The following is a 23,466-nucleotide window of genomic DNA, read 5'->3' as shown; positions in this document are numbered from 1 at the left end:
CAGTTCTGAGGGCAATGATTTAGCAGGCCAGTATTTTCTTCCAGTGTGTAACCTTTAGGCTTGGCGACCAAATCGGGGACGCGTTGCACGCAATAGGCCGGCCAATTGCTTTGTAAATGGTAATGAGCGCTTCTTTGTCTTACCCCAAGTGCTGTCGGCAAGAGATTTGAGGATTTTATTACGGCTCTGGATTTTTGGTACAATTGCAAAATTTTAGGGTGTAAGACAATCGGCAGCGTGATTTCATCGACGTGGATGTTCAATATGGTCGACATTTGGCGCGTCCATGTTGTAAATAAGATCGCCGATGATTTTGTCGGTGACAATCAGTGGCGGATCTAGGGGGGGGGGGGGATATGGGGCATTGACGTCAAGGTTCAAAGTTGAATTTTTGAAAATACTGCCTCTGAAGGAACTGATTCCAGCATACTCTGCAGGAGAAACGATTGAAGAAATTGTACTTGCTGCTAAAGTTTATAAAGAAGATCTCACCAGTCACAATGAGACCGTGCTGAAAAATGAGATTTTATTGTGGCATAATCGTTGCAAAAGTGACCCATTCAAGAGTGCTCAAACAGCTACTGATGCCCTGAAAATCATTAAATCAGCACACTTTTCTTCATTTTTTCCAAAAGTGACGACACTGTTGCAAATACTTGCGACTATTCCCGTAACATCAGCGACCGCAGAGCATTCTAAAGCGTTTGAAGACTTATTTGAGAGTCAACATGTCTGAAAATCGACTGACTTGTCTGGCACTAGGGAACGTCCACAAAGAAATAGAAACGGACATTGAAGAAATAACCGATCTTTTCTATAAATCGAAGCCCCGACGACTCGAATCTTTGGATTGGTCGATAGAAGATTGAACCAGCAATAAGTTGGTTTGATAGAAAGGTTTTTAAGACTGTTTTTATATGGTTGTTATATCATTACCTCGAGTGTGCGGAATAAAAGAAGAACTTCATTTCAGAAAATATTGCTTGTACTTTATTAGTAAGTTATTTAATTTTGAAAATCCTCGTTTGTCATGTCATTTTATATTCTGTATACATTTATTTAACACATCATGGAAAACAAAAACAAAATTTGAAAGTGAAAAAATTTCAAGCCCCCCCAGTACCAAATCCTAGATCCGCCACTGGTGACAATGTCAGGTTTCGCTAAGCGAAAGTCCCTATTTGCCCACAAAATTCTGTATAAACATTTCCCAAAATTTGTGTCCGTTTTTTTGTATGTCTTCTTTTTTCGGTTTTCTTAATTTTAGTTAATTCTGAAAGATATAATTTCTTTATTATCGGACGTATAGTCAAATCCTTTTTTGATGCGCTATGTATTTGGAGTGATTTCAAAATGATTTGTTGGATTTGTGGCACAATTAACTGTTATGAACAATTAATGCCAAATTAACTGCCTTCAATAATTTTTTTTAGTGTTTTACAAATCTGAGTCAAAAGCCTTTACGTTACATGAAACATTAAAATTTATTTGCGCTATTGTCGAACATTTGTTTTGACTCATTTATAACTACTAATGTTACGCTTCGTTGATAAAGATTTCATATCTAAGCAAACATATGTACTAATATTTTTATACAGATCAATTAATAAAAAAAAAAAAAAACGAATTTGTATGTATCAATTAACGCTATATCGAAAGCGTTTACTCGCGAAATTATTACAATATTAGTCATTTGGAAAATACGCGTAAAAGATATTTAATATCTTCAAGCATTAACGCGATCGTATTAGACCCATTCAAATTTTTTTTTCACCACAAAATATTAAACTTTTTTGCCATGAAAGGAAATGCAATTTAATATATATTACAAAAAAAAAAACAACTATTTTTTTAGGGTTGCCACCGAAGGAGAACCATACCATGGTCTCTACAAATTTCCCTGCATATACGCGACTATCTTGGAAGCGGAATGAAAGCATGCATATATTTATGTAGGTAATGAGATACATTTCGATAACATATCGGTATTTGGTCAATAACAAACTGTTATTTTATCAATAAAAAACCGGTACTTTTTCGATAAAAAATCGATAAACCGATAAAACTTCGATAAATCACCAACAATATAACGAAAAATCTTCGGTAACAATTTTTATCGATAACAAGCCGATAACATGTTGATAACAAAGTAATGACATGCCAATTATAGCCGATAACTGTTCATAAATCAAATTTTCCTATTAGTGCTGAAATGTGCGGGATATAAGCGCATATATAGTCCCAGAATTATTTCAAAAGGGCTCCGGCAGGATTCCAAGATGATCACATAAAGAGATGTGAGATTTTGTGCCGAGTTTCTCTTCCAATTTGCATTGTGGTCATTTTAATTTTTCCTACAAATTGGTGAGACTGGACCTACATCTTTTAATCGGACTCCAAACGACATCTGCAAGGCAGCACTCGGAGTGCTTGCCAAATCACCGCTGAGGGGCGTTTGAAAAAATTTGTTTAGGTGCGTTTGTTTTACTCTCGCCGGGGCTTGGACACAGGATCGTCGGTGTGGTGGACGGAGCACACTACTACCACACCACGGCGGCTGATGATCCCACACACATAATCACGAAAAAGTCTCGGAACAAGCCCTAACAAGTCGTGCATATAATGTCGGAATGTTTCCTAACACTTTAAAAAACCCAAAATAATCTCAAAGTGATATCAAAATAGCCCAACATATTTCCGAAACAGTCTTTGAATTGATCTTGAAATTTTACCCAAAACAACACTGACAAAAATCAAAATAATCCCAACATTCTCAAAACTAACATCACATTCTCAAAATTATGCCCGAAAAGTTCCGCCTTGATTTCAAAATGAAATGACCAAGGTCCCGGAAAAAGTTCCTACTTGACCTCAAAAATCTACTATAGGGATATAGTCTGTCTGGTTTGAACCTGTTTCGGTCGCAAAGTAACAGTTTTAAAAAAACCATAGGCAATAAATCACATTAAACGATATCGGTGAATGTGAGAACACATTTAAAAAGAAGAATTGATCACTGTAAAAGACCGAAAAATTTGTCCCCAGCGGGTTAGGGGGTCAGAATATACCCGCGGTAGGTATGCCTGTCGTAAGTGGCGACTAAAATACTAGATTCAAGGGTCTGTGTAGCGCAACCCTTCAGGTTGTCAGCGCAATATATAGATTCTCCAAACCCAATTGTCAACCTCACCTAACCGCAGCGAATCCTGTTTTACTAACAGACGAGGCTATGGTGGAGGGATGGCCTGAAGGTTTAATGTGGCCACTTAAATCGTTCCGAGATGGTCGGGCTAGCACCTTAATGGTGCTGTGTTACCGGAGCGTACCGGATCTGTATCCGACAAAGGACCATCGCATCGATAACACTCCTCAAAGCCTTGGGGAGCAACCTTATCGCTACAACAACAACAACAACAACCGAAAAATTTGTTTAAAAAATACAACTCACTGAGAAAACCTAGTTTTTGTTCTTGGATATCGCTTATTAAACGTTATAAACTGAATTTCAATTCTGGTTAATCGTGATATGTAATATCTGAAAAATGTTTTTCCTGAAATGGTCTAATGTTTATACCCATATATAGGTAATCGTAACTGAAAGCTAACTTGCGGTACTTATTTCTTCGTATATACAAAATACTAAATACTAATACTAAGTAATATTATTTACTTTTAATAAATACCATTGATTATAATCTGCTGATTGATAAATGATTATAAATTTAAATATTGGTTAAATACTGATTACTTATAATTATAAGTCATTGTCATCGCTTGAGAATGTTATCTTATCACAATCGTGCCCCTTTTCATGCGCTTTGGTCATCCACATATGTACATATGTATGTACGTTCAAAAATAGGTATGATTTGGCTAACAAATGGTTGCGTTAACAGTGCAAAGAACTGCCAATGATACCAATAACTGATGACTGATTTTTATGCGTAATTATTAATTTTACTAGTTGTGAAAGTGGTAAAGCTCATCTGACACAAAAATTATATTATGACGTCAGATATTTTCATAGGCTCACTGTGCTTTTTATTAACGCTACAGGCAGCAGAAAAACCCAAAATTTAAATTTATTTGGAAAGCATGATTATACATATGTACGCGTCTGATGGATAAGCATATGCCAATAAGCTTTTTGTTGCTATATGAACAAGTGCCTGCTATCGATTTAAGTGTTGTTTTATTTTTATTTACTTTATATATTTGCTATGATTCATTCCACGTCTAGCGTGTGGATACTTTACAGCGCTAATGATGTAGCGAAATCATAAAAAAAGTAAAAGGGAAATAGGTGAGATATACATATATACAGTGAAATAAATCTAAAAGGAAACTATGTGATACTTTTATATGTTCGGAGGTTGTATTCCTATGGAAAATGCTTGTTGTTCTTGTTGTTCTTGTAGCAATAGGGATACTCCGAGGCCTTGGGGAGTGTTATCGGTGTTGATGGTCCTTCGCCGGATGTAGGTCCGGTACATTCCGGTACTATGCCCGACCATCTCGAAACGATTTTTTATGACCAAATGCCACCTTATAGGCGATCCCGCCCTCCCACTCCCTACATCCATGAGGAGTTTGGGGTCGCAAGAGCCTCGGTTGTTAATGAAATAGGATTCGCCACGGATAGGTGAGGTTGACAGTTGGGTTGGCGAAGCTATATATTGCGCTGGCGACCCCTAGAGAGGGTTGCGCTACGCAACCCCTTGAATCCAATTGGTATTTTAGTCGCCTCTTACGACAGGCATACCTACATCGGGTATATTCTAACCCCCTAACCCGCTGGGGTACATACAGTAGCGAACAGGAAAAGCAGTATCATTTTTTTCAAACTAAGTAAATTTAATATATTCTATCGATATTATAAGAAAAGATTTCTGTTACTATGCAAACCAGTCACAAAAACGTTGCCGAAATTATCCGATGATTCCACATAATTTCTCGAAAATTTCGAATTTTTTATATGAAGTTCTTTAAATTTGTTTGAATGTGCAGTTTTGTAGCCCATCCAATTTTTTTTTTAATTTTTTCAATTAAGTTTTTTTTTTTTATTTTCAATAGTTTAAGACAAAATTTAAAAATAAGAATTTTGCAACTGAATCTATGCAAACGCATCTCAAAAACGTTTTCGAAAAATTCGAAATTAAGTACAAGTGATAAATATTTGAAACTAGCATTTATTTTTGACATTTTTTTCCGTAGAGCGTTTCAGATTTTCTTCCATAAAAAAAAGTCACTCTTCGGAAAAAAAATGGAAAATATTTCACCAAACTTCCAACACCGTCACCTTTGTCATGTCCTGTTACAAAATCAATATAACTCTGAAAAAAAAAAACAACAAAATAATGTTTTCAATAATAAATGTGATATTTTAATTAATTTTTTTTTTATTTTTTTTTTATTTTAATTAATTCTAAGCTTTCGGCAGCCCTTTGTGCTGTATTGCATCAATATATGGCGAAAAAATAGTTTAATATTAAAAAATTCATATTTCGAAAAAAACGAGTTTTGGCTAATAGATATTTACCCAAGTTGAAATATAAACTGTTCACTCGATACAGAAGGCGGCCACCGTGGTGTGATGGTAGCGTGCTCCGCCTACGACACCGTATGCCCTGGGTTCACACCCCGGGCAAAGCAATATCAAAATTTTAGAAATAAGGTTTTTCAATTAGAAGAAATTTTTTCTAAGCGGGGTCGCCCCTCGGCAGTGTTTGGCAAGCGCTCCGAGTGTATCTCTGCCATGAAAAGCTCTCAGCGAAAACTCATCTGCCTTGCAGATGCCGTTCGGAGTCGGCATAAAACATGTAGGTCCCGTCCGGCCAATTTGTAGGGAAAAACCAAGAGGAGCACGACGCAAATTGGAAGAGAAGCTTGGCCTAAAATCTCTTCGGTGGTTATCGGGCCTTACATTTATTTATTTACTCGATATAGAAAAAGTTAAAAAAAAAAAATAAACTTTTTTTGAAATATTAATTTTTGAAAAAGTCATTAATTTTTACTAAATATTGAAACATTTTTTTTAGACTATATGATATTGTTTATAAATTTATGTAAAAGTAAATGTAAAAACGAACATTTCAAAGAAAAAATCATGACAATTGGTTAATTTTTGACAAAGTTTTGACCGTTGAAAAAATAGGTGAATAAAATATCGATTGCATTTTATCGAATTCAATTGCCGATAAATTCGGAAAAATAATTTTTTTTTAGGCAAAACAAGAACACGTGTTTCATTATTTTGACCAAAGAACAACATACTAAAATTTCATCGAAATCAAAAATCATGTTCTGCGCGGACCGGGTGTCTTGAAATGGAATGAGCCTAAATAAATAGCAAACTTTTGCTTTAATATTGATAAATATTAAAAGAATCAGCGTTCGTAAACAAACAACAAACCAATTTTTGCAGTACATCTTAATATCTACATAGGGGTGCTTCTATATTTATGAAAAAAAATGTTGGTGCAGCTGCAAATCTACACTTTCCATATTGATGATGTATTTCATATTATAAACACGTGGTTTGCGCTAAAAAAGGCATTTAAAATTGTCTGCTTGCTGGACAGGGTCATATTTTACGTTAAATTATAAGTTCGAGTTAAATGGAAGGTCCTTTTACTTTGCAGGGTTTTCTTCAAAATTTTACAAAAGCAGTTTTTTTTTAATTGAAAAATAAGACCTGAGGGGAAACTGTAAACTAGTTATTTTCAACCAGCATACAAAATTTCAAAAAATTTTTCACTATACAATTTGATAAACACGTTTTTTTCTCAGCCACTTTGTGAACCATTTCGAGATTTGCTAACATTGATATTTATCTAATTCATTGCAAAATAACAAAGTGGCAGATCAAGGAACACCTAATTGCTCATATGTTCACTGATAAAGTGTGTGTGCGTGTAACAAAGTAGGAATACTCAGCTGACAACTTATCAACTAATTAGCCAATCCTTTAAAAGGAGTATGCATGAATGAGTGCACAATTTTAATTTTCGTTTTATGGATAACTAAAAACAATTATTTGTGCTTAAATGGTAATAAACGATTACCGTCGCCATAAATTACCAATAAATTTTTGTGTACACAAAGGAATAATAATTTCAATGATTGAAAGTTACACACGCAGCTGGTGAATTTGTGTATTAAAGTGCTCAATTGAATAAAATTTATACGGAAATGAGTTCAGCGAATTGAGAGGGCGCGAGTTTTGGCGCTCATAAGTGTTGCCATACTAAAGTATTTGTTTTTCAATAAAGACTTTTTAAAGTTTTTGAGTTTGCAAGATGTATTCGAGTGATAATTTTATTTCATAAAGTTTTTAAATGCCCAAGTTTTTGCTTATATTATGAGCGTGTTCTTTTTATTCTCAGCGTGCTTTGCACACAGAGTATATTAACTTTGATTGGATAGCGGTTGGTTGTACAGCTATAAAGGAATGGAGATAGATATAGACTTCCATATATCAAATCATCAGTGTCGAAAAAAAAATTTGATTGAGCCATGTCCGTCCGTCCGTCCGTCCATATGTCCGTTAACACGATAACTTGAGTAAGATTTTTTTTAAGCTTATCTGGACCCAGAATAGATTGGTGTTGAAAATGAGCGAAATGGAATGATAACCACGCCCACTTTTTATATATATAAAATTTTGGAAAACACAAAACCTGACTATTGAGTAAATAATACACCTAGAATGTTGAAATTTGTCGTCTGGACTGATATTGAGACTCTTGATAAAAATTTGAAAAAATCATTTAAAATGGGCGTGGCACCGGCCACTTGTGATAAAATCAATTTTACAAATATTATTAATTAGGAATAAAAAAAAACTCTTATATAAGAGATTCTTAAAAGTGTCGTGGACGAATAAAATAAGTTATATCTTTGCATAAAAGAGCTTTATATCAATGGTATTTCATATCCCAAGTGGATTTATAACAATAAATAGGAAAAACCTTAAATTAAAAAAAAATGGGTGTGGCACCGCCCCTTTTATGACTAAGCAATTTTCTATGTTTCGGGAGGCATAACTCGAAGAAAAATTAACGGATCGTAATAAAATTGGGTACACAAATTTTCCCTATAGTAGAAAATATTTCTACTAAAAATGGACGGGATCGGTTAAAGACGAGGGCAACTTATATATAAAACAAGTTGAAAAGGGTCGTAGACTAGAATAATAAGCTATAACGTAGCAAAAAATAGTTTTGAATCAATGATATTTCACTTATCAAGTTTTATTGTAAGAGGAAATGGGGAGACATTTTTTTTAAACGGGCGGTGCCACGTGTTATGTAGAAAAGTAATTTATCTGAAATGAAATGTGCAATTATAACTCACGCTGAGTATATAATATTCGGTTACACCCGAACTTAGACACCTTTACTTGTTTGTAATGATATTTAACCTTGAGCAAGCAATCTATTTTCCTTTTTGTTAACTAAACCGAATTTTTGCTTTTGGCGGTTTTATTTTAGTATGATGCCCATCTTTTCTCGCTTAAAAGTTTTCTGACTGTCAAGAGAGGGAAGTCGTGGTGTTCACCCCATCTTCCTTCTATTACAGTTTACATGAGATTGACTACTTTAACTCATTTGAACTTATATTTTGACTACTTAAGTAGTTTCATTTGAAATTTTCGTTTTTATCATGAATGAATCATCTGACTTTTTTAATACATTTTGTTGCACTTATCTGACAGACGATGCATTAGTTAGCATTGAGAAGATAAGAATTTCGATGACCTATAGATAAATGACTAACTAAAGCCAATCTCAACTGCTGCATATACTTTCCAAGCCATAGTAAAAAAACCATCTAACTTGTGGAAAATTTGAAATTTTCACCATTACTGGTTCCATAAATCAGGGTTTGAATACACGGACCACTCTTAAAGCTATGTAGTTTTTCGGGCATCGTATTCTCTTTTGTCACATACAAAACTGCGAAAAGATTGGCGGACTATGCAATTTTATTGGTGAAATTTACTAAACCAGTATTAAAAGGACAATGAAGTGAACATAAAAGTAAAATAAATCCTTTTAGGAAGTCAGTCAAGCAAATTGACTGAGTATTGTTAGGACAAGCTAAAGAAACTTCCTGAAATTTTAAATGCGTTTTAAGTTAGAATTTTTTAAATTAAATTAAAACTCGGTGCGATTTACATATGCGAAGATTTTAAGCTGGTTTTTCCCGGGCAAAGAGCACTACCACCACACCACAGAAGAGTTTTAAAATCACTGTTAACAATTATCGGTTGCTCATTTTATTGTCAGGTTGTCTGAAAAATTTTCTATTTAATATTCCAAAAACAAAATTTTTCTATTATAGAAAAATTAAAAAAGCAATAATTCTTAATAAAAAAAAAATTATTGTTCTGGCCTTGAGCTCGAATCGAACCCTGAATATTTTAAAAATGTTGATTTTTTCGTGCATGTTTGTATTTCAATAAACACAAACACATAGGTCGAAGGATTTTTTAAGAAAAAATTTTGGTTTTGAATGCAGTACATCTGGCAACACTGAAGCTGCTTACTGATAACCATAGCGGAACGATACAAGGTGGCAGCATGGTGACATACCTACAAACATAAATAAAAATTTCATGTACTTTGTTTTTGTAAATTCGATGGACAAATGTCAAAATCGTACTGCGCCGTGTTTTGATGTATCAAATCAAATAAAAAAAGCTTAAAATCAGCTGTCCCATGCTGCCACCTTGTATCGTTGTGCCATGCTGATAACAAGCGCTCTTCAGGGCGCTCAGTTACTAATTTTCAGATGTTCAAAGCTCGCGCATTGAGGCAGGTCAAAGTTGTGGTTGCTTTTATAAATATGTAGACATATGTACATACATACGTAGGGAGATTTGAGATTATTGAAATAGTTTATTTTTGAATTATTTTATTTGTGAGCGCATCAAAACATTAGAGTATCACATAAACGTTATTTAGTATTTTTACTTATATCACAAAAAAATGGTTCAATAAAATAATGTGGACTTGGTCGAATATCTTTGTCGTCTTGGCCATCCTAAGTTGGCGTTATTTAACTTTTTCAAAGTACTTAATCAAATAAATTTATTAAGTTAATTACTAGGTACTATATTAAGAGAAACCATGTATGAAAAATGTACGATAACGATTGTTTACCTTGTTCTTTGCAGATCGCACTCAAACGTTGGTATCGCAACATACAATCATATGTCGCCTCATTCGCTTATTTGCGTCGCATTCAACGCGCTTGGGATATGGCAAAATTGCAACGTGAAAATAGTACTGCACGTGAATTGAAACTATTACTTTTTAGCGCTCGTCGTATGTTGTGTGAGCTGGAAACCGCAATAAATGGTACAACACCAGCGCTACGAGCAATGCGCGGTTTCAATCGTTTACCGCACGTGACGCGCAATCAAATGAATAAACGCTTAAAACTTTATACAAAGCGACGTGCCGAACGTAATCCTAAAATGTTACAAGAAGCGAATACAATCGATTTAATGTGGGTAAAATATTATTATTATGATTTTTTGGAAACAATGTGGAAAGTGCTGCGACAAAAGACAAAGAGACGTGGACAAGTAGCATTGGCGCAAAATTCAAAGTCATTCAACGAGGTATCAAAGCATTTTGGCAGTATATCGCGGCATGATGTGACATCGTCTGCAGCAGCACTGGCGCACAGTAGTAGGGGTAGTAGTAGCATCAATAACAGCGGTAAGCGTAACAAACAACGTTTAGCGCAAATGAAACGTGTAAGTCAGAGCATGACAACGAGTAGTAGTAGGGATGTTAACAAGAGAAGACAGCAGCGCTTAGCGCATGCGCGCAGCACGCGGTGAGCAGTTGTTAAGCTAATATTTAGTAATACACATGTATCTATATTAAATTTCGTGCAGCCTCAGTAAGATTTCCCTCAGTTTTCTCGCATGTTACTTAGTTTCTTAGGAGGGAAACAAAACTTCATATATATTTCCTACGTCATATAGCTTAGAAAATTAATTATATTATTTTATAAGCATTGTTAAGGTATTCCAATTAAATATTATAGTCGTACTTTATATACATATTTTTTTTGGTACGGACTTGCATTCGAAGCACATAATCGTAGTTTTAGAAACTTGAAAAACCAAAAAAAATGACATACATATATTTAAAAGCGCACCCTTACGTACGTAATAGTAATTTTAACTTGGCACGATAAATTTTCGTTGAGAAGCTATTCACAGCAGAATTGCACTGGAAGTGTTTGCCAAACCGTTGCCTTCGGTATGATTTGTGATGAGATTATCTTCAAACTATGGCGGCTGCCATAAAAAGCGTCTAAAACTATAGTACGAGAGAGACCCCTCATGAACTTTTTCAAGCTAAGCAACCACAATAATTCATTTAAAAAATGTACTAAATATGCTAAAAACTAACATCTATACATTTTACAACAACAACGTTTTCTACGTAATATATAACAACTACAAACATATTTACGCTGGTCATATATGGGCAAATCCCAAAAACTTTTACTTTTTTGGATACTCGGGTTTTACACACGGTCAAATAACTTAAGGTCAGAAAAAAGTACAAGGACATTAAGTTTGACCTTTTACTATCCGATGTGATGATTTTAAAAATCAAAAAAGTTAATAGTAAGTTTTTGCAGAACTTCGAAACGTAAAAAACGTCGATTTTTACACTTGATTTTTTTTTTTTTAATTTTTCGATAAAATTTTGAGGCAATACTCAAAACTATCATCAATCAAAATAGCGATACTTTTTTTTGTTATTTTCAATATTCACAGTTTTTTGCTTATAGCTTTTTGAGGCAACTGAGTATTGAAATTTGGATTACGTACTATAATAGGCTATCAGGGACTAAAAATACCTAAGGCTTCACATTTGATTCCTTTCAGTTTTGAAGGTAGAGGCATAAAAGTGGAAGCGCTTGGTTGCGTAAATTTTTTTCAGGAGCATATTTTTTGTGGGCATAGCTACAATTTTACTTTTATTACTTCATATCCGTTTGTTAATTTTTTCTCTACATCACAGTAGTATACCATTAATTGCCTCATCTTGGAATATTCACTCAAGGAGAGTTATTGATGTTCGTACATGGGGCAAATATACGAAATTTTCGACAAAAATTGCCAATCGCCAAAAAATGTAGACATGTTTTTTTTTAACCAGGTTTTATTTAAAAGTAAATGAAAATAAACACAAATTTGGTACAAAAATTAAAAAAAAAAAAAAAAAAAAAATCAATTAACTTTGCTCTGTGTACAATATTAATGTTTTAGTGAGTACTGTGCTTACATAACTTTTTTCATGTAATAGCCTTAAGATGTGGGAATATCGATATGACAATTACAGTAAGTTAAATGTCTTTAAAATACCTTTTGTTTGATATCCATATTGCAGGTAAAAAAATATTTGACGGTTGCCCGGTTTCATATTTTTGCCGATATCTCTAAAACCGGGTTTCGGGAATCAACAAAATTTTACCAAATATACCCCACATAGATATGTACATCCTGATAAAATTTCAACACAATCGGTTAAGAAGTGTTTAAATAAGTAAAAAAATTTAAGGATTTCCGGGTTTATATTTTTATTAATATCTCCAAAACCGGATTTCGGGTATTAAAACTTTTTTAACGTTCACTTATCTCTATGTTTTTAAAGTTTCAAAAGAATCGGTAGAAAGGTGTTAAAATAAATGTGTTGGAAACTTTGCAGTAAAAAATATTTGGTTTTATATTTTTAACGATATCTACAAAACCGGTTATCGTGTATCAAAAAAATTTTATATAACTAACAGTTGCATATATCTCCATATTTTGTATTGCAATAAATGTATATTTAATATTGCGACTTCAATTTATATACATATATTTTCGATATTTTCACTATATCTTTTTGAGGCATTATGTAAGACGAGTAACGGCGATGCACTATAGCTCCAATTTACCCCTTTCCTAACAAAAAGATAATTGCGTGTTACCATGTTTCAAAAAAAAATTTTTTTTTTCTCCAAAAAAACCAAAGTTTGGCGGATTTCCCCATATGTATATAGATTTTTATTAAATTATGTCACATAAAAGTTAGTTCACATACAAATATTCGTATCTACTTTTCCTACATATTTTTGCCTATCTTACAATTAAGTAAGTTCAAGTTCAATGATAAGCAGCTGTAAAACACATGTTCACACTTACATATATGCACACATATAGCAAGCTCAAAGGCACATTTAAATTTGTATTGAGTATTTTTAACTGAACTACCTTCAATTTTCATTTCATTATGAATTTTTCACTCTCACTTTCATGCATATCATTTTATTTAAACAATACAAAAACAATAAAAGTAAAAACAACAAAAAACACATAATCTGATAGTTATAGTATTCTAGTCAACACAGCAAGCAGTCTCAATTAATTTCGATAACTGAGCGCACACACCCTCCACATAGGCGCACACAGCATAGGTAGATACAGCAGAGAACACAAAAATAGCAGTGTCAGTTTTTATCTAATTTCGTCAATTATGTAATTTTTATTATTTTAGATAATTTAAGAGAAAAACTCTTTAAATTTGCAAAAGAAATTATGCCAACCAATATCAAAAATTTTTTCAAAAATATTAGAAAATTCCAGAATATTTTACGAAAATTTCCAAATTTTAATTTAAGGTTTACTAATTTTTTTGCGTACACAATTTTGTAGCGCACAAAATTTTAATTCTAAAAAGTAGAAGTTATGGAACTTTTGAATTACTCTCTAGAAGGGTCTTTTAGATTTGTTTCATATAAAAATTTTAGCCTTGGGAAAAAACTAACGAATTTTGAGTGGCTTATAACTTGTAGTTTTCTAGACTAAAATTTAATGGGTTACATAACGTTGCACTCAAAAAAATTCAGTAAACTCTAAAATTTTCGCGAATTTATTTGAAAACTGATTTAAGATTAGTTTGTACAATTTCAGTTACAAAACTCATGAAAGTGTTTTCTTAAGCTATCGAAAGTGAAAAAGAAGAATTCAGTTGACGAAATTAAAAAAAAAAAACCACTGCTATTTTCGTGTTCCCTGCTGTATCTGTATAGCAATATTATAACTCATTATAACCACACATGTGCACACATAAATATCACCTTATTTCGAACACTATATCTATTCATTTTAAGCAGCGATCGTAACAATTAAAACGTAACAGTTTTATTGTAAAAGTTGCTTTTTAATATTTTTTTTTTTTTGAGTTATATTTTTCGCTCGATAAATGAAAATTTTATTTTTATATAACAATAAAAGCTTCTGAGCCAAAAGAAGAAAAAAAAACGAAATATAATTATTATTTAAAGAACTCTAAGGATAACTGTTACTTTCTGAGCGAAATGAAAAATTCGAAAAATAACTGTTGTTTACGGAGCGAAATAAAAATCATATTTTCTGAGTTGAATAAAACGCTCAAAAAATAATAATTACTCTGCAGTTTTTTTGAATCAATTATGAATCAGTCCATTTATCAAAAGTCGGTGTAAAAAGGGAGCGTAATAGGTTTTTTTTTAGCGAGTGACTTCATCCTTTGAGTATGATTTTTTTGGTTTAAATTTTGAACAAAAACAGTATTTTGCAATCCCTGATTACAAATGGTTCCTAGGTTTTTTCAATATTCTAATTAATTATTAGATATTCATTTGCAAACATACTCACCTACATATTTACTATCTATATGAGCTTCATTAACTCCTGAGCGGTAGCGTGATGCGACTTTTACATATAGAGAAAAAGTTGGAAAATTAATTATTATTTTAATTATTAATTATTATTAATTATTTACAAATCTTTGCTTAGCGTGTAATATATTGCATGATTTTCCAAACGTTATAACACATTTACACTGCACCAAATGCGTCACTTTGGATGAAAAAATCCAAATGCGGCGCATTCCTTGATACAAATTACATTTCTGAAATGACGAATTTCATCACATTCGGACTGTAAATGCTATTCACAAATCTGAAGAACATATGATTTTGACAGTTTCTTACAAAAAGATACCCGACAAGAGCACAGTTGGTAAACGACGTATCATATGATAGCAGTTACAACTACTTTTTTTTAAAATCAAGTTCACAGTGATACCACAAAATGCTTTTCAGCTTTGATACTTTTTTCTTTTTTCCATCGTAGTAATGTTTAATAAATTATGTGCGAGCATGTTCCTGTGTTGGTGTTCTCACAGTCGAGTCTTGCAGGGAAGGTTAAGCAAAATGCGAATGAGGCCGTTGTTCAAATGACTCATTTGGTATTATGCATTTGAGGCCAGTGAAAATGTTATATAAAACTTAAAAATATTCCATTCAAATTATTGATTTTTATTTGTAGCTCGAAGTAATTCACTGCAAAATTCGTGAATTTCTTTTTGTGATCTTTTTAGAATAGGATAACACCACAAACCTTGGACAGTGCATATGAGTAACCTATGACCCCTGATTACGGTGACCATCCGTTGATATAAAAGAACCAAAAGAACTTAATGGAAGTTTGCAAAAAAAGACAGAATAATCTTTTTTTGTAAGATTTCCAATAACTGGTTGATTCTTTAAGCTTTATAATATGTTTGGGTGAATTTTAGCTCATATCTGTATTTACAACTTTTCTAGCTTTAGATTTCCTTTTATATTTATATTATTACTAGAAGACCCGGCAGACGTTGTCCTGTCCTAAATTTGGCCTATCTCCGTATCTTTCCGTCTGACTCTGCCCTCCCTCCTCTTCACTTTTCCTAATCCTTTTATTCACACCTCCCTCCGCCTTTTTCGCTTCATCTATCTCCATCTTCGTCTCATTCTATCTCTTTCTCAATCTCCTTCTCTCTTTTCTCTTCTCTCAATTTCTTTTCATTCTTCTGCATCCCTTATTACCTGTCCCAGAGGGTGGTATTTATTTTATTCCAGTCCCAGTCCCAGTCCCACTCCGAGTCTCAGTCCCAGTCCTAGTCCTAATCCCAATCCCAGTCCGTTTCTGGATAATATATTACTCTGTACTAAAGCACTCATCAACAGCTTTCATTTGATATCCATATTGTATAAACACTGTCTAGGCATTCACTGGCCCACGTGTTGGCCTATATCTCGAGACCCTGGTCACCCAGGGGTATGAAAATACAACAAAAGACTCTCCTGAATTAAAAAAATGTCATAGTACCTCTAAATCGCGGTCCCCCTCAGAAACCCCCCCACCATCTCAGCGGGCCTTGGGATGTGCTATACTTGATATCATTCGCTATAATATTTTTATTGAAAATCAGGTTGTTTAATTAAACACCAAGCAATTACACGGAAGTATATCCGCACCACCTGAAAATATGAGTGCCACTGCGTATACGTAACATTTTAATATTATGTATAAACAAATAAAAAATTGCAATAAAATAATATTGCGACCATAAACTGAGATATACCCTATCCTATATTTCAAGTTAGATGAAACTACATACGGGGTGCAAAACAAATTCAAAATCGGTGCAGTAGATTAGGAGTCCATTGGCCTCAAACTTGTGACACGTGTTTTTTATATATTAAGATATTATATTGGAAATTCTTGTACAGAATTTTTCGAACGCTAAAAAAAGCCTGTATACAAATTTGTTCTTTGGGCCAAATATGACCCATTGTAAACACATTTTTACTTTCGTTTTTTAGAACAACATTTTTTTGACTTGCATACTACTGAGGACAAACATAACTAACCGAACTGACTTAAATTTTGAGGAACTTACGTACAATGCCTTTAATGCGCCGCTCTGTACCGAAAAACGTACAAATTCATACATAAAAAAAATACATTAAAAATGCATTCTCATTTGACAACATTCACAAACTGAACGGAAAAGACTAAACAAAATTAAATTTTAATAAGTTAGTAAGGTACTTTTTTTCTTACCAGCAAAATTATTTTAATTTGCTCTATCCTTAAATTTATAACATAATTAGCACCACTTTATTTACATACATACAGAAAAGCCCATAAACGTACCAGAATTTATGTAAAAAATTAACAAATAATTACTCTTATATATTCGTTTTGTATATAAAATCAAGCTATTTATTATGTAAACATTAGAAAGATTTAGAAAAAAAGTTGCAAAAAAATAAAAAAAATAGTAGAGATGAACAAACAAAAAATTCATAAAGTCAAATGTAAACTTGCATTTGCTTTTGCTCTGTGATATTGAATTTGTATAGTTAAAAAAAAAATAATTGTAAAAAACCAGCTACATTTAAAATGAAATCGAAAACCCAGCAAACTTATGATTTTGTGCTTTTGCATTTGTGTGCTCACTTGTAAACAGGTATTTATCGAAATGAAAAATACAGTATTAAATATAGTATTTTGTAAGCATATAACAAATAAAATATAAAAAAAACTTTTGTATGTGTAACGGTTTGTTAAGTCCTTAAGTGTGAATTTTATTATAAGGTTACTACTTTTTAATTTATATAAAAGAAACATTTTAACGAACAAATTAAATATTTAAAAAAATAAAATTTTGAAAATTTTTTTAAATAAAATAAAATATTTGTTTTGTTCTTAATGAGGAGCAGACCACAAGACGCGATCATCACAGAATGGAGGGATGACAAAAGGTCAACGGTAAAAACGTCAATTGATATCACGACCACAAACCAATTGAAGTTAGGATGGTCATTAGACTGGGTTGGCCCTCATACAAAAAAAAAAAGTTGCTAATGTCCGCCCCTAAATTTGAAGATATTTATGTTGAGAGGGTTTCGGAAAATTTTTAAAAAATTTTTTTGATCCTTCGAAATACAGTCGAAAAGGTTTTTTCGTTGTAACTTGGTTATTTGACGTCCGATTTTTAAGATTGATATGTCATAATTTTGGCCTTGAGAAGCTTCACATTTCCGTTTAATGTCCTTTTAAGCTACGAAGTCGTTTTCACATGATTAGGTCAGCTAACAAAATTTTACCCTGTGGTCGTGGTCCGCCCTTTTCCCTTATTAGAAGGGCTAGATTCTTTTTTTGAGAAATTTAGTATAACAACTGTTATACGTGGTGAAAAGTCAGAAGTCAGAGTTTGGTTGTAGTCAGAATTTCGAACTTCAAACTTCGTAAGCCGATATCTATTTTTTGGAGGCTAAGTTCGAAAAATGGAGATAGTACTTTGTTTACTTAAGCCTCAATCTCTACGAAAAAGTGGGTTTGTCCAATACCCAGAAAAAAAGTTGATTTTGTCGCATAGTGTTATTATTATAAATACGAAACAACAGGTTTGACTCACTCATTTACTTTGGCTTCCCCTATTCATGATATTTGGCATATCTTTATTAACTTTTCAATGCAAACCCTGCAATTTTTCCTCCAAAAATATTATGAGTTTCAGGTCTAAGTATAATAAGAATCAGGTAAAATAACAGTTGCAATAAATATTGAAAGTGCTATAACTTCTTTGTTTATTATTTTAGTAATACGGTTTCAAAATTTTGTTAGCTGACCGAATCATGTGAAAACGACTTCGTAGCTTAAAAGAACATTAAACGGAAATGGGAAGCTTCTCAAAGCCAAAATAATGGCATATCAATTTTAAAAATCGGACGTCAAATAACCAAGTTACAACGAAAAAACCTTTTTGGCTCTATTTCGAAGGATCAAAAAAATTAAAAAAAAAAATTTTCCGAAACCCTCTCAACATAATCTTCAAATTTAGGGGCGGACATTAGCAACTTTTTTTTCGACCCAGTCTAATGGTCATGGTCATAAAAACGACTCTTTTTTCTCAAGTGGCTCCGCCTCCATGAAATGTTGACAACTGTTGAATAACAGTTACGTTTCATTGTTTTTTTGGTTATATTTTTGTTTAGTCGAATGAAAGAAGAAAAGTTTGCGAATACGGCGCTACTTTTGTACACTTTGGTCCCGTTGCAGTGAAAAATCGAATAAAAAACTAGTAAAGTAAGGTTCTTTCAGAGATAAGAAGAACTTATGCAACTGAAAGTTTTGCGAAGAGTTGGAAAAAAAGATCGCCCAAATCTTAGTATTATTTTAGTAAAAAATCGGATTTAAACCTGGTTCAGCGTTAATTTCTTTAAAATAGGAATATAGTTTCTTTAAAATAAGAGTATTTTCTCATTACAGTGCAGCACAGAATTAAAAGCTGGGCGGTTGAGGAATGTTTTGAAATAAGAAGAATATATTCAACTAAACGTCTAACCAATCCTAAAGAAGTTTTTAGTTTTTGTAACGATATAATATATAGCGTTATCGTTTTTTTCCGAAAAGGTCATCAGGTCAAATGGAAATTCTAAGTGGTCTTAACGTCAATTGACGTCTAAGACGTTGGAGGTGAAACAAAAAGTCTATGGGCATAATGTGAATTGGAACCATGGCCACTTCTTGTGGACAGTTCAAGTTAAGATCCTATGAAATTATAATAATACCCATGTTAACATGGCTACAATTCCAACGATATTTACATTATGACTATTCTGGTTTTCTGTAATGGTCATAAAGTTCACTCATATTTTCCAAGAATTCAAAAGGTCAACTTTTTTTCTCACCTGCAATTATGAAATATTAACAACTGGTTTAAGTTTAATTTCATTATTTTCGCTTTATATTAAAAACCGCAATATTTTTAGAATGATAATAGTACATAGTGCACAGTATTTAAATAATTGTTTCTAACTCTAAGAATATGGGAATTTCAGAATTGGGATACATGAATGGGTTGCGAAAAATCGGACTGAGAACAGAAGAGCTAAACTGAATAAAACTGAATAAAAACGGCGTTAGTTTGTATTAAAAATTAGCTTTCCATCTTCTTAATTTAGTTTAGAAAAATGAGGCTAAAACAGTTCCAGCGACTGTTTTGTTTGAGATTCCTATTCAAGTAAAAATCGAATGAAAATTTGGAATAAAGAATTTTATCGAAATAATCGATATGTTTTACAAAAATTATCGATATTTAGAAAAAACAATCAATTTACTAAGGAAAAATTATCGATTCGTTATCGAAAAGTTATACTTATTATAGAAATGCTACTTGTTATCGATTCTCTATCAAAAAGTGATTGATTTGTTATAAAAAATTATCGAAGATCATTTCTTATCGGAGTGTCATCAGTTTGTTGCGTGTTACCGATTTGGTTTCAGCGTGTTACCGATCTGTTATCGACGACTCATCGGTTGGTTATAAAACGGATACCGATAAAAGCCCAATATAAAACCCAAGTATTATAAATCACCCTTCGATAACAAGCCGATAACAAACCAATTACTCCGCGATAATAACTCGGTATCGATAATTAGTGGATAATAAAACCATAACTCGTCGGTATCGGATGTTACGGATAAGCAACTGACGAAGCTCTTCTCATAAAGCCCGAAATTATAGCATTAGTATTGAATATATACATAGTTCGATTAAGCCGAGGTCTAAGCAATTTTGGAAAAGGTGGTTATAAAAAAACCACTTAGACATTGTTTTTAAGATAATTTCGAAATATTTAGGGTCTATCTATGATTGATTACGGCATTGCATCGGGTTCATACCGCCACGAGTTGGAATTTATTGCAACGGTTATATAGGGACCACCTTGGGATCACTTCGCGACTGTTTTTAGATCTTTACGAGATTCTTTAAGAATTGCCTTGTGATAATTTCGTGCCGATTTCGAGGTCATTAAGCTTCTATACCTGGATAAGTTAGAGATATTTCTTCGGAACTATTTTGGATTAATTTATATACTACAACTTTTTTCACATTTCGGTCTTGTCTTTTCGCGTGAGCGGACGTGGGGTGTCATCCTCGGCTCAACGTCAATTTTCGAGCTTTTTTGCATTGGGTGGAATATTAAAATAGGCCTAAAGGTTGGCTTCGGTGCTCCCCTCGGGCGTTTTGGCGAAGTTAGGAGATGCGATACCTCCCTGACCGGAGTTAGGCTGGTATTCTTGCATTTCTAACAGTAATCAAAAATTCGTTGAAAAAACATGGTATCCAGCCATATATGGAAAACAATATACATTTATACAAAGAAAATTTTCGAAATTAAACATAACGGGATAGTGAAAAAACATGGCGTCTAGCCACATGTGTAGAACAATACACATCTATATAGAGAGAAATTCTCGTATTTTCCTTAAACAAAGAAAAATGAAACTAAAATTATAAAGGTACATTAAAGAATTGGCGTTGGCGTTGTAACTTTATAGCTGGCCAAATAATTCGGCTCTTATTCGACCTTCATCCGGTATTATTATATACGTGCAATGAAGTAACTTAAATATGTATCAAAAAAAAAAAAATAAAACTTTTTTCATTATTGTTCTCGAAATAATTTTTGATTTAGCTGTGCGATATAGCGAGTATTATTTGATGATTTTTGAATTATTTTTAGAATTCTTTCAGAATTTTGTTCCGCAAAATTTCGAATTTGTTTTCAATATCATTTCGCCATACTTTTCGCAATTATATTTGGACCACTTCGAGACTACGACTGATGTTTTTGAGCTGCTAAGTAGTTGTAATAATAATAACTAGGCGATTTGGAAATCATTTCGCTACTTGCTATGAACTTTAGAGTTATTTCTCTGTATATTTTCGAAACAACTTTGTTTGATAATGGTTTTCGAATCTCCTTCTGGATAGTTTTGACATCTTTTAAAGATTAAATGGGGAGCACTTTAATACTTTTGTATAATTTCAGCATTGATAACGGGAGAGCGTATGAGTTACGTTCGGTTTTAGTTCGGGTTTGTTTTCGGCACCACTTTTGGACCATTTTCGTAATCAATTGAAGCCTGTTATCGAATAGCTTTGGAATGGTTTTCGCTATCATTTCAAGGCTACTTCGGAATTGTCTTGGAGAAATTTTTGCGGAAAATTTTTTGTTTGTTTAAGGGATTATATCGTTTCGGTTTACAGAACATTTTTGATTAATATTCGTTATTCTGATGAATTCTTGTATTTTATCAGAGATCAACGCGGAATTTTTTCGAATTTTCGGCATCATTTTAACTTGGGAGTAGTTGCTCCTTGTCACATGACTTGTAACTGCCGATGCAACGCATCTCCACCACCTTCACCTTCTAATGATACGAAAACGTCTAGTAGAAACTTCGCCTATAAGCCGCACCAACATCTTGAGGCAGCTTCCCAAAACTATATTGTGCGTATTATGAAAACGAGTAAGGGTGAGAGTTAGATCTGAACCATTAAAAATACCCGGAGAAACTTTTAATGCAGGTGTGCATATTTTGCTAACTATATGCCGTGAAACTCTCTTCAATAAAATATGATAAATTCCACGTACACCCCAACATTCATTTACATGCATAAAGTGCCTTCACTCTCTCCCCCAAGTTGAGATTTCACGACAGCATACTTTCTATAATGATTCCTAGATATTTTGGGCAAGGTTCTCCAGAAGGGTCATCTCTCCTAACTTAAGCCTAGTCAAATTCGTCAACTTGTACTCTTAGTAAACAAGGCCATATCCATTTCCTCCGCGTTGGGGGTCAAACCAATATAATAATATATATATGATGACATTAGATGCTCATCTGCATATGCCGCAAGTTTGACGGGCCACACATCGAACACACTTCGCGTTTCGCGACTTTTCCAGCTTAAACTTTTCTTTTTTCTATCTTCTAAGGATACTCAGCTCCTTTTAATATAATAGTATATATTTTACTTACTATATGACCGAAACTCGTTTCAATAAAGTATAAATCTACTTTAACAACAAAAGTTGTTTGTTCAAACCACGTGCCCAAAGTTTACTACAAGTTACAAAGTATCACGTGATTGATGCGTATTATATTATATACACATTAATGTTCCTTATATATCTATATATAATTTATAAATTGTTAAGCTAACTTATTTTCTGTATTCAAAAGCAGAGGTGAACGTTGCACATAACACATATATTATGTGTTCGGTTTCAATTCCTTTTTTAGCGAAATTTGCACATCTCTTTATATTTTCTGCTTTTTTCATATTGTGTTGTGGTAAATTCTTTGCGTAAATTGTATATGAGTTGTTCAGAGCTATGTCCATAATATCGAAAAATAAACGCAAATAAAATTTCATTTTTGCTTTGCGGTCGACCTCATAACAGACCTTTCTCTGGTCTTTCAAATCAACACCACCCATATATTTATTGTACCGCATAACCATCTCTGGCAGGTAACACTAATCCTTTCTGCCGATCCGGCCTTTCTCGTCTTTATCTCACTTGTTTCGATCGGTGAAATAATATTTGACAACATATGTACGGATTTTGTGTTCATCCATTTGATAAACGATATTCCCTGAAAACTTTCAGGATTGATTTCTCCTCTCATCATATTTTTGTCCAATAGCAAAGTTTTTGGAACGTTTTTCCTGTTTACTCTCACAGTGCCACAAGCTTTTATGTTCTTTTGTTTTA

At 33.1% G+C, this 23,466-nt stretch overlaps 1 protein-coding gene across 1 annotated transcript in view; it reads left to right on the top strand.

Annotated features, from left to right (window-relative positions):
* The window catches only part of upd1 (unpaired 1), a 37,415-nt gene extending 15,182 nt beyond the window's left edge, over positions 1 to 22,233 (top strand). The window contains exons 4-5 of the mRNA XM_067779664.1: positions 10,181 to 10,851; positions 22,005 to 22,233. Coding sequence (XP_067635765.1) covers positions 10,181 to 10,851; positions 22,005 to 22,233 — 900 coding nt within the window. The remainder of the gene's footprint in view (positions 1 to 10,180; positions 10,852 to 22,004) is intronic.
* Positions 22,234 to 23,466: the final 1,233 nt, after the last annotated feature.

Source organism: Eurosta solidaginis, chromosome 4 (genome assembly GCF_040869045.1).
Source record: "Eurosta solidaginis isolate ZX-2024a chromosome 4, ASM4086904v1, whole genome shotgun sequence".
NCBI classification, from domain to species: domain Eukaryota; kingdom Metazoa; phylum Arthropoda; class Insecta; order Diptera; family Tephritidae; genus Eurosta; species Eurosta solidaginis.
The sequence above is the reverse complement of the archived record's forward strand: the minus strand, read 5'-3'. Positions and strand labels throughout refer to the sequence as shown.